Genomic DNA, 11,532 nt, shown 5'->3' with positions numbered 1-11,532 from the left:
AGACGTTATGAGTTATGCGCGTTTGTCTCGCCTCCAGCTGATAGTTTGTCATTGTCGCTCACTGACTAATATAGGGTGCTGCAATACTACCAATTAATAGCTATTGCATTTATTTTAAATTTTAAAGGTCGAATGTTCAAAGCTTTGCACACGAAACTAAAAGTTTAGGTCAGGTTAATCTGGTAGGCGAATAAACCGTACATAGACCAGTTTTGGACTTTTACGATACCAGATAGAGTTGCTAGATAGTAGAAAGTCATGCTCTGCGGATTTCGCAACAGCAAAGACCTCAGCTTGAAATATATTACAGTGGTCCGGAAAAAAGGCTGGCTTATGCCTAACTCCATTTTCCAGACATCCGTATGAATGTTTAGAGTGTTTCGCGTAGCTAAAATACCTTTACGCAAGCCATAAATTTCTATGTTTTCTTCGAACCTCCTTTCCAAGTTGAAAAGTGGGATCATGCCGTCGGTGTTTTCCCAACCGCCATTACCCATCAAGCGAACTTTAGGACACAATTTCTATGTGTAAATTCTCTAGCAGTCAGTAGTTGTAACGCAAATTTCGCTGCGCAGTTTTCAGCGAAGACTTCTATAGGTGGTAGGTTTAGTACCAATTCAAGAGCTGCCGTTGGAGTTGTTCTTATAGCTTCAGTTATATACAGCGCAGTGGGCCTCTTAACTAAAAAAGCTGAGAAAACTGAGGTCCACATGGACGATATAGGAGCTTATTTTCACTTAAAACGGGATGTGAATTCAGAAAATCAGCCAAAATGTAAAGTAAAGTAAACATATACTCGTATACCACAGATGAAATAACTACTTGAACTAATTGAATCACCCCTTATAAATTTATATAGCAAATATTATAGTTAACCCGATGCGAAAAGTTTTTGGTTATCCTATCTACGAGACTATTTTATGAAGTCTACTTAAGCTTGGAATTTAGGAAGAATTTTAGACACCGTGACGCTGTGATAGATCCATATTTTTTCAGGGGTTACATGGGTTAACGAGTTTCAAAAAATTGATTTTTTTATACGTTGATCCGAGTAATAGTTTCGGAGTACAGCCTTGATAACTTGTGCGCTTGAGGTTAGCTAGGGGTTACATAAATTTCCTCGAGTAAGAAACAGCCTTTTTTCATAAATGAAGTAATTTATTTGAATTGCTTAAACAGTATTCTGATTTTTGAAACTCGAAAACTAGTGTAACTCCTTTATGCTTCTTGTGGACAAATTATTGAAGGCATGTAGATTTGGAGCTCCAATATGAAATTATTTTTTCTCCAAAACTTTCAGTTTTGATCGTTTATATATAAATGGTATATAAATGGGCTGTACTGTGAGTATAAATGGCAATCTCTCTATAGTTTCACAGGAAAATGTGAACACAGTCTAAAATTATTAAATATTAAAGACTTCAGACTGCTTTATGTTATTTACAAACGCATGAATTCAGTCAAAAAATCGTTTTTCGGTAATTACCGGGTAAAGCCTTATTTAAATTTCCGTTCCTTACAGTATGGAATGGCATTGAGTTTACACTATTTTATCTGCTGATATTTTTCTTTAGAACTTGTGTTGAGAAATTTACTGAAAAATTTTCCTGGAGGGAGAATGTTTGGAATTTTTTAACTCAATTTGAAATGTCAGAAATGTTTTCAATAACAGTGTTTCAGAGCAAATTTACTGGTTAAATTTATTTTCTGATACAATTTGTCAGGCTTAGGAAAATATACAAATAATTCCGTCGAAATCTAAGGTTAATATATGGCAACAATAAGGAAATAATATCGCAGAAAACTGTGAGACGATATTTGCGCTCATCATACTTCTTAACTATTCTGAATTTAATTCGATCAGATGACTTATATGTACACTTTTTACTGCTATAAAAACCGCGTTATTCAAACCTGATTTCTTTGAAATAAATTTATCAGATATATACTCCCTTTTTCTAATTTGTGCTTACTAAGCCAAATTAATGTCACACTGCATCTTCTTTTGCAACACTGGAAAACCACAACTATATCTAACACTGTACACGTGTGTGTGTATTAATTATCACTCGAAGACGAAACACATAGTCATTTAATATGAAAATTATTACGCGTGAAGTGGTGTGGAATGCGAAACAATGTTTCCAAGCCTGCTTGCATTTGATTACAAAGATGCCAAAGTACACTTGCAGAAATACATATGCACACATAACTGTGTATTCTAGAATATATTTGACAGTTCGCTATGTTGTTGTAACAACAAATTCATATTTTTCCAATCGGTCTAATTAATGTGACGCCTCCGGATTAGAGATTGAAAGTAATGTGTTTGTGCCGTACGTGCAAAGTCGTATATTTAGTGGGGAATTCCATAAACAGAACTATTTCCGAACAAACTAGGAATGACGCATCTTAATTCCAGTTTATGATGAGGTAATTATAATTATTCTTATCTAATAAAATCAAAAATCTTTACGAAAAAATAGTTTAATAATAACTGTTATTATTTTTATACTCTCGCAACAAAGTTTCTAAAGAGAGTATTATAGTTTTGTTCACATAACGGTTGTTTGTAAGTATTAAAACTAAAAGAGTCAGATATAAGGTTATATATACCAAAGTGATCGTGGTGACGAGTAGAGTTGAAATCCGGATGTCTGTCTGTCCGTCCGTCCGTCTGTCCGTCCGTCCGTGCAAGCTGTAACTTGAGTAAAAATTGAGATATCATGATGAAACTTGGTACACGTATTTTTTGCCTCCATAAGAAGGTTAAGTTCGAAGATAGGCAGCATCGGCCCACTGCCACGCCCACAAAATGGCGAAAACGGAAAACCTATAAAGTGTCATAACTAAGCCATAAATAAAGATATTAAAGTGAAATTTGGCACAAAGGATCGCATTAGGGAGGGGCATATTTTGACGGAAAAGTGGGCGTGGCCCCGCCCCCTACTAAGTTTTGTGTACATATCTCGGAAACTATTATAACTATGTTGACCCAACTCTACTGAGTCGTCTCCTTCAGGCATTTCCATATACAGTTCGGATAATAACCACGCCCACTTCCCATACAAAGGTTATGTTGAAAATCACTAAMAGTGCGTTAACCGACTAACATAAAACGTCAGAAACACTAAATTTTACAAAAGAAATCGCAGAAGGAAGCTGCACCCAGGCTTTTTTCAAAAATTGAAAATGGGCGTGGCGTCGCCCACTTATAGACCAAAAACCATATYTCAGGAACTACTTGACCGATTTCAATGAAATTCGGTATATAATATTTTTTTAACACCCTGATGACATGYACGAAATATGGGTGAAATCAGTTCACAACCACGCCTTCTTCCAATATAACGCTATTTTGAATTCCATCTGATGCCTTCTCTGTATAATATATACATTAGGAACCAATGATGATAGCGGAATAAAACTTTACACAAACTTTACCCTTGTGGAAAAATTGTCGTGATCGGACTATAACTTTTCAAGGTCCCTGATATCGAACACGAAGAACTCAGTGCCTAACCTAACCTAACCTAATTTTTCACCGAAAATTTCGGTAAATCTCTCAGATATTTTCATGTAATTCAGAGGGCGTCATTTTTATACTCTCGTAATAAAGCTGCTAATATCGTTATATGTCGTCAGATATATGGTTACATATACCAAGTTATCAGGGTGACGAGTAGAGTTGAAATCTGTGTGTCTGTCTATCCGCCCGTGCAAGCTATAACTTGAGTAAAAATTGAAATATATTGATGAAACTTGTCATGCGAGAGTATAAAATGTTCGGTGATATCCGAACTTAGCCCTTGAGCCCTTAAAGCTGAATAGAAAAGGTATGATATTGATATCATACAAACTGTCGTCGCCGTTGCGACTTGGCTTCTATGTCTCTGTTGACAGTTATTATTTTAAAGTCGTAGATAATTTCGTCTATCTTAGAACCAGACTTAACATTAACAACAACGTCAGCCTCGAGAAAGAGTAAGACCATTACCCTGTTGGAAAGACTTGATGGACTTTTAATCTCCCATTGACGCCAAGTACAAACCGTGAAAAAAAGAACGACTAGCGCATTGTTGTAAACTCGGCTATAACCGCGTAGGCATTGTCTTCACCAGTAAAGAAGAAAATTATTATTTCACATATAATAATTAAATAATATAACAATATGTAATAGAATATATTTATTATATTAAGGAAGCAAAAACTAATCAACAGACTCACTAACCCAATTTTCACCAAAAACAAGAAAAAACCTTGACTTCGGTTGCACCGCAGCTAAATACCCTTCACAGGTGCATTTCTGTTAGTAACTATGTGTTATGTTTTTTTTTTTTTTTTTTTTTTTTTTTTTTTTTTTTTTTTTTTTTTTTTTTTTTTTTTTTTTTTTTTTTTTTTTTTTTTTTTTTTTTTNGTTACCTTAAGCAGTAATCCATGCCAAATTTCGTGAAGATACAACGTCAAATGTGAAAGTTTTCCATACAAGAACTTGATTCCGATCGTTCAGTTTGTATGGCAGCTATATGTTATAGTGGTCCGCTATCGGCAGTTCCGACAAATTAGCAGCTTCTTGAAGAGAAAATGACGTCTGCAAAAATAATGATAGGTAAAGTAGCCAAGCAGTCACTTCTCTAGATAACAGCAGAGGGATGTGGCAAAGGCAAGATAATCTCGTCCCAGAGGATGGAGAGGATAAGTGGCGACATTCCTATTGCCCTCCTCAGAAAGGACGGCATTACTAAAACAACGGCTCACTTCACGAAGAGGTTTAAGGTTACCCAACTCTTGAGCAACTGCTAAAGGATAGCACTTTGAAGTGGTACACCGACGGCTCGAAAACGTTGGAAGGAATGAGTGCAGGTATCGCAGGTGCACGTACCAAGCTCTCCATACCGACGGGAAGCTTTCCGAGAATTTTTCATCCGGAAGTCTTGGCCTTAAGTTGGTATATAGAGATAAACCTCCACCGGAACTATCGCAATAGCTATACTTAGCGATAGTCAAGCGGCACTAAAAGCGATCTCCTCTTACGAGATCAAATCATTCCTAGCGCAGGAGTGTAGAGAAAGGCTGAACAACGTAGCTGAAAAGAACCAGGTGCACCTAATCTGGTTGCCTGGTTACAGGGGTATAGCCGGCAACGAGGTGATTGACGAGCTTGCCCGCTCTGCAGCCTCCACCAATATGGTTGGGCCCGAACCGTTCACTGGGGTGGGTCCCCACGCTGTAAAGGAGCTGCTCCGCAAGGAAGAAAGAGCGCACAGGGAAAGGCATTGGCAGCGAGCGCATGGTATGCGACACGCCAAGCTGCTAGTTGGGGGGTATAACCAGAAAAGGTTCAAACCTCCCAAGGGAGAAACTTAAGCTTCTGGTCGCATTTTACACCGGCCACTGCAGGTTGAAAAGGTATTTATTTAACATCGGCCTATCATATTGCGCCAACTGTCGGTTTTGCGACAGGGAGCCTGAAACCCCGCAGCACCTGCTAATCAACTGCGTTGCAGTCTGTAGGCGCAGGTCAAAGGCCCTTGGATCCATGTATCTGGAAAGGGATCACATCGCCTCGTTAGCACCTAGCAGGACATTGGACTTCATCAATATGCTGGGGCTAAGTGAGTCCGTGTGAGCCAGGAGAGGGCACAATAGACCTAAGGTCGCGGTGCATTCCTCAATTATTTTATCTATCTATCTATCTATCAGGTCTTACAAACAATCCTTAATATAAAACTAAGTATGGCTTTGGATCTCTTTGTTTTCCATCTATTTAAAAATATAAATTATTAATGGAGTATTACTTTTAAAGAGGGACCTCTGTATCTAAATAAAGACCCCATAAGCGAATAACAAACACTTCGCGGAGTTTCTGGTGTTATCAGAATTGCCTAAATGGAAAGAGCGAAGCTTCTTACAAACATTACATTTTTAAATATGGGAAATACTCATATCAAAACACGTAATATGTGTACATACATCCAAGACTTCTTCTCTTCTCCCGTAAAACCCTATCATCTTCGTATTCTCTATACGCTGGTGTACTGTTGCACATAATTTCCAACCTTTTATAAATTTATTTCATTATCTCATTTTATGTACTTAATATATAGACGAAATAAATCTTTATGGCTCTGATATTAATTGAACTTATTCAACAAATTTACAAGCAAACAAATACTTATGCACATACAAGTACAGGTCATAAATTCAGCTCCGATTTCAAGTGTGAATAAAAGAGTGAAAGAAAATGACATGAATGAAAAATTAACACAATTAAAAAATTGGTATTATAGGCGCTGACAAAAACACTTGTGACTAGCGACGCTGATATCGGTTCATTCGTACGTATTGATATATACTATACATATGTATGTTTGGAAGTAGCAGTTCATTGCATGGAGTCTTCCGAAAGGCAATGAAAACCATATAAAGCGATAAATTAACAAGTAAGGAAGATCTGAGTACGACTGTAACCGCACATTTTATACTCTCGTAATTGTAAGGAAAGTTTTAACTTCATTTTAACAAACGATGCGTATGTATTCAATTTTCATTATTTGACGAAACCGTGAATAGGTCACAAACATATTTAGTATCCCGGATATATGTGATATTATATGCAGTACGCTGTACCGGTATGAAGTGAGCGATGTGATGCAAATGTGTTGGTAGGGAGCACTTGTAGTGAACGAGCCTTAATTTTTTTCTATTTGCCTGGCCTGACATCTATCAATAATAAACGATTCCAAGTCAAAGGAAATGGCAGCTAAGTTAAATGTTCCACAACAAACTATTTTAGAACGTTTGAAAGCTATATAGAAGATCCAAAAGTAGGGACAATGGGGGATACACGAATTGAATGAAAGACAAATGGAAAACTAAACAAGAACAAGTAAGGAAGGGCTAAGTTCGGGTGTCACCGAACATTTTATACTCTCGCATGATAAAGTGATAATCGAGATTTCAGGCGTGGTTGTCAACCGATTTCACCCATATTTGACACATGTCATTAGGGTGTTAAAAAAATATTATATACCGAATTTCATTGAAATCGGTGGAGTACTTCCTGAGATATGGTTTTTAGTCCATAAGTGGGCGACGCCACGTCCATTTTCAATTTTTAAAAAAAACCTGGATGCAGCTTCCTTCTGACATTTCTTCCGTAAAATTTAGTGTTTCTGACGTTTTATGTTAGTCGGTTAACGCACTTTTAGTGATTTTCAAAATAACCTTTGTATGGGAGGTGGGCGTGGTTATTATCCGATTTCTTCCATTTTTGAACTATATATGGAAATGCCTAAAAGAAACGACTCTATACAGTTTGATTGACAAAGCTATAGTAGTTTTCGAGATATGTACAAAAAGTTAGTAGGGGGCGGGGCCACGCCAACTTTTCCAAACGAATTACGTCCAAATATGCCCCTCCTAATGCAATCCTTTGTACCAAATTTCACTTTAATATCTTTATTTATGGCTTACTTATGACACTTTATAGGTTTTCGGTTATCGCTATTTTGTGGGCGTGACAGTGGGCCGATTTTGCCCACCTTCGAACTTAACCTTCTTATGGAGCCAGAAAATAAGTGTACCAAGTTTCATCATGATATCTCAATTTTTACTCAAGCTTGCACGGACGGACGGACAGACAGACATCCGGATTTCAACTCTACTCGTCACCCTGATCATTTTGGTATATATAACCCTATATCTGACTCTTTTAGTTTTAGGACTTACAAACAACCGATATGTGTACAAAACTATAATACTCTCTTTAGCAACTTTGTTGCGAGAGTTTAAAAATTGAGGGACTAGTTCGTATATATACAGACAGACCGACAGACGGACATGGCTAAATCGACTCAGCTCGACATACTGATCATTTATATATATAATTTATAGGGTCTCCGACCCTTCCTTCTGGGTGTTACAAACTTCGTGACAAACTTAATATACAATGTTCAGGGTATAAAAACCCTTATGAAATTTTGCTTCAAAAACAGGAAAGAAAATTAGACTTGCATCAAATTATCACTGGCGATGAAAAATGGATTTATTTTTAGAATCCTTAATGCAGAAAATCATAGGTTGCATGGGACATGCAACAGCATTGCCTGTAAAAACAGATCGAATCGGAAAGAAGGCAATTTTCTGTGTTTGGTAAGATCATAAGGGTGTGGTAAATCATGAGCTTCTAACATGTGGTGAAAATCAAAAACAAAGAATTCTATTGGCACGGTATCCCTAAGTTGCTAGAAATGTGTAAAAAGATATGGTCAATACTTTAAAGGATTGCTGCTAATATTATACGGCCACTTAATTTATTTTTTAATATTCTGGATGGTGGCGATTATATTCGATATTAAGAGTCAAACATAAGTTTTAAATTCTTAAATTAGGTATGTTGAGCCGACATTAATTTATGACGTAAGGGTATTATCAAATTATATATTATATATAATTACTTGATATGGATCAAACTGAAAGAACTATTTGTGCAAATTTTTCTTGCTTTTAATGATTGTGAAGCCCTTCCGTCTCATTTTGTAATTGAAATTTATGCTTCTTACATAATTATTTAGTGAGTGAACGCAGTCATGAATTTTAATATAACCGTTATATTGAGAGTGGAAAATAAATAGTCTATCACTGGCCTCAACAACAGCGCCCGTAGTTCTGCTGTCTAGAGAATAACGATGCGACACAAATTGGTCTGGTAGTGAACGATCCTGAAACTAGTATTAGCAATGAAAACAATGTCAGCCTCGAAATCCTACGCAAAAGAACTCTTGCCAACAGATGCTACTTCGGACTAAGTAAGCAATTGAGAAGTAAAGTCCTCTCTAGACGAATAAAAACCAAACTCTATAAGCCACTCATTATTGCCGTCCTGATATATGATGCAGAGGCAAGGACGATGACAACTTCTGATGAGTTGACATTACGAGTTTCTGAGAGAAAGATTCTGCATAAGATTTATGGTCCTTTGAGCATTGACCACGGCGAATACCGCATTCGATGGAGCGATGAGATATATGACGACAATGCATAGTTCAGCGAATTAAAAGACGTAGGCATGTCGTCCGAATGGACGAAAACACTCCAGCTCTGAAAATTTTCGTTGCAGTACCCGCCGGGGGAAGCGAAGGAAAAGTAAGACCTCTACTCCGTTGGAAAGATCAGGTGGAGAAGGACCTGGCTTCCCTTGATATATCCAATTGGCATTTCATAACGAAAAGGAGAAACGACTGGCGCACTGTTGTTAACAGTTCAATAGAGCCCGATATCGGCGGCTCCGTCAAATCAGCTGAGAATGAAAATTTTGCAAAATTTCAGATCGATCTCCCAAACATTGAAGGAAAAGTTCGGGCATATATAGGCAGACGGGCAAATAGACGCGAATGGCTAAATCGATTCAGTTCGCACGCTGATCATTTAGATATATGTATGTATATAGTTTATACGGTCTCCAATGTTTCCTTGTGAGTGTTACAAACTTCGTGACAAACATACTAAGTTCACGGTACAAAAATCTACTAAATTATGTTGGACAGCAAATCAGATTTCGGATTTGCCTACGAGTCGTTGCCAGCGTATCGCATTTAAGAACGTGCAGTGAACTGGTCATTGCAAACTTTTTGTGTTTAGCTGCGGAAGAATAGCTGTCTTTCAAAAACCTATGTCATTTAAGCTGACTGTGAAAACGACGGCATTGCCGCTGAAAATATTTAAGCTTGTTTAAGACTTTTCCGAATATCTTTCCAACCCTCCTTTGTCCTTAAAAATCCATTTTGACCTCTAATTCAATTCGATGTCAAACGCTACACCAAAGAAGACGGGGAGAGTAGAGAATGAGTAGTTGGAGCAAATATTTTGAAATCCAAGCAATTTGTTTAACCATTATTCAAGGGTTAAGATATCACAAATAGAAAATATTCGCCTAAACTTTCAAAATTGATCCCCAGTATGGTGAAAAAATTATTCAGTTAACTTCATTGATTTGTCAAATGAAAAGTTTTTTATTTTCTATTTGTTTTACTGTTTAATTTTTTATTCTCAAAAATAAAGGAATTGAAAAGCTCACAACAAACAAATGCAGAGAAGCGTCAAATTCTGTACGGGAAGCAATTACGTTGGTATTTATAATAACCCGCTAAATTGCATGGAAGGCTACGGGCTCTACGTTTATCCCGATGGCAGTGAATACCAGGGGTTCTTTCGACGTGGTCGCTTTCACGGCATCGGACGTCTCACCATGGCAGCACCATATACTTTTACATTCATCGGAGAGTTCGATAATGGTGAATTGACTAGCATCAGCAAAATGATCTATCCAGATGGTTTGATATTTAAGGCCGATTTCAATAAAGCGAAATTGAATACCGCTAATTGGACTTATCTTAGCAAAACTGATCGCCGCTATACACGTGAACTTTGTATGGACTTGCCACCAGTTGTGCCAAATGAGCCGGTTTCGCGTTATAGTCCGCGGTCACTTCAGCCGAACACCTATGATACTGAGGAGGGAATTTATGTCGAAAAGAGTCGCTTCATCACGAAAATATCGCCACCATTTTATCACCTACGCTTTGTGAATTGTGATAAAGAGATCGATTGGATACGACAATTTTGTCGGCATGAGGATAGTGATGTAGCTACTGAGCCGGACGAAGCAATTGGACGCCAGATTCTTGAGTCTAATATCAGAGCGTCTACGGAATTAGGTGAAAATCTGTACACTTGTACGTGTAATACAGACAAAGGATTACAGACAGAACGTTTAGGAAAGTTTTGTCGACGTGCTTTTCATGATCCCGATGACTTATCTTCTAGTTCACAATACTCGAGAGATTACAAAGATCCGCCTAGTTCAATGAGTACCAGCTCATTTTTCGAGGTTCCGATAAAACTAGATATGCAAACACAATGTGATAACGAAGTGGCACAACTACGCCTGAAGCCCAATGATCTCGGACCAGAATATTTCTCATAGAAAAGAATATTATTCCAAATGGACAACCTAGATGCTGTACAAATTCAACAATGCCCCTCCTAAAATAAAATATTCATATAAATTCTTATTTGCATAAGTGATTTTGATAAGGAAATATACGCATATGGTTTTATAAGTTCTTCTGTTAACTCTTAATTGTCTCATAAAATAATTTTCAGTCAATATATAATATGATATGAAGCATAGGGGTTCTTTAAACAATGAATTACTAGATTTTATCTTTGAACATCAAATAAAATCGATCTTCCTTTTTCATAAGCAAATTCTTCTTGATGTACCTTATAAAACCGATGAGATAAAATCTTTCGCAAGCATTCTGCACGAGCGGAAAACTGTTTTAGTATTAGTTATTACCTAATATAGGGACACCTGTATCCAAAAACGCGAACGGAGCTGTTAGGTCAGCAGATACTGTTCCGTATAGCATGTTTACCAATATCGGAGATGTTTATGTGCACAAGGAAGTGAAACTATGCGTCTTTCCACATATACAAAGGATGTTTTACAATACCTCCCATGGCAGT

General features: G+C 37.2%; 1 protein-coding gene across 1 annotated transcript; it reads left to right on the top strand.

Annotated features, from left to right (window-relative positions):
* Positions 1 to 10,007: 10,007 nt before the first annotated feature.
* Positions 10,008 to 11,123, top strand: LOC108978952. Its single transcript, XM_018949476.1, has one exon. The coding sequence runs from the start codon at positions 10,088 to 10,090 to the stop codon at positions 10,985 to 10,987; it is 900 nt and encodes a 299-aa protein (XP_018805021.1). The 5' UTR covers positions 10,008 to 10,087; the 3' UTR covers positions 10,988 to 11,123.
* Positions 11,124 to 11,532: the final 409 nt, after the last annotated feature.

This window comes from Bactrocera latifrons, unplaced genomic scaffold, assembly GCF_001853355.1.
Source record: "Bactrocera latifrons isolate USDA-ARS-PBARC rearing strain unplaced genomic scaffold, ASM185335v1 scaffold_13, whole genome shotgun sequence".
NCBI lineage: Eukaryota > Metazoa > Arthropoda > Insecta > Diptera > Tephritidae > Bactrocera > Bactrocera latifrons.
The sequence above is the reverse complement of the archived record's forward strand: the minus strand, read 5'-3'. Positions and strand labels throughout refer to the sequence as shown.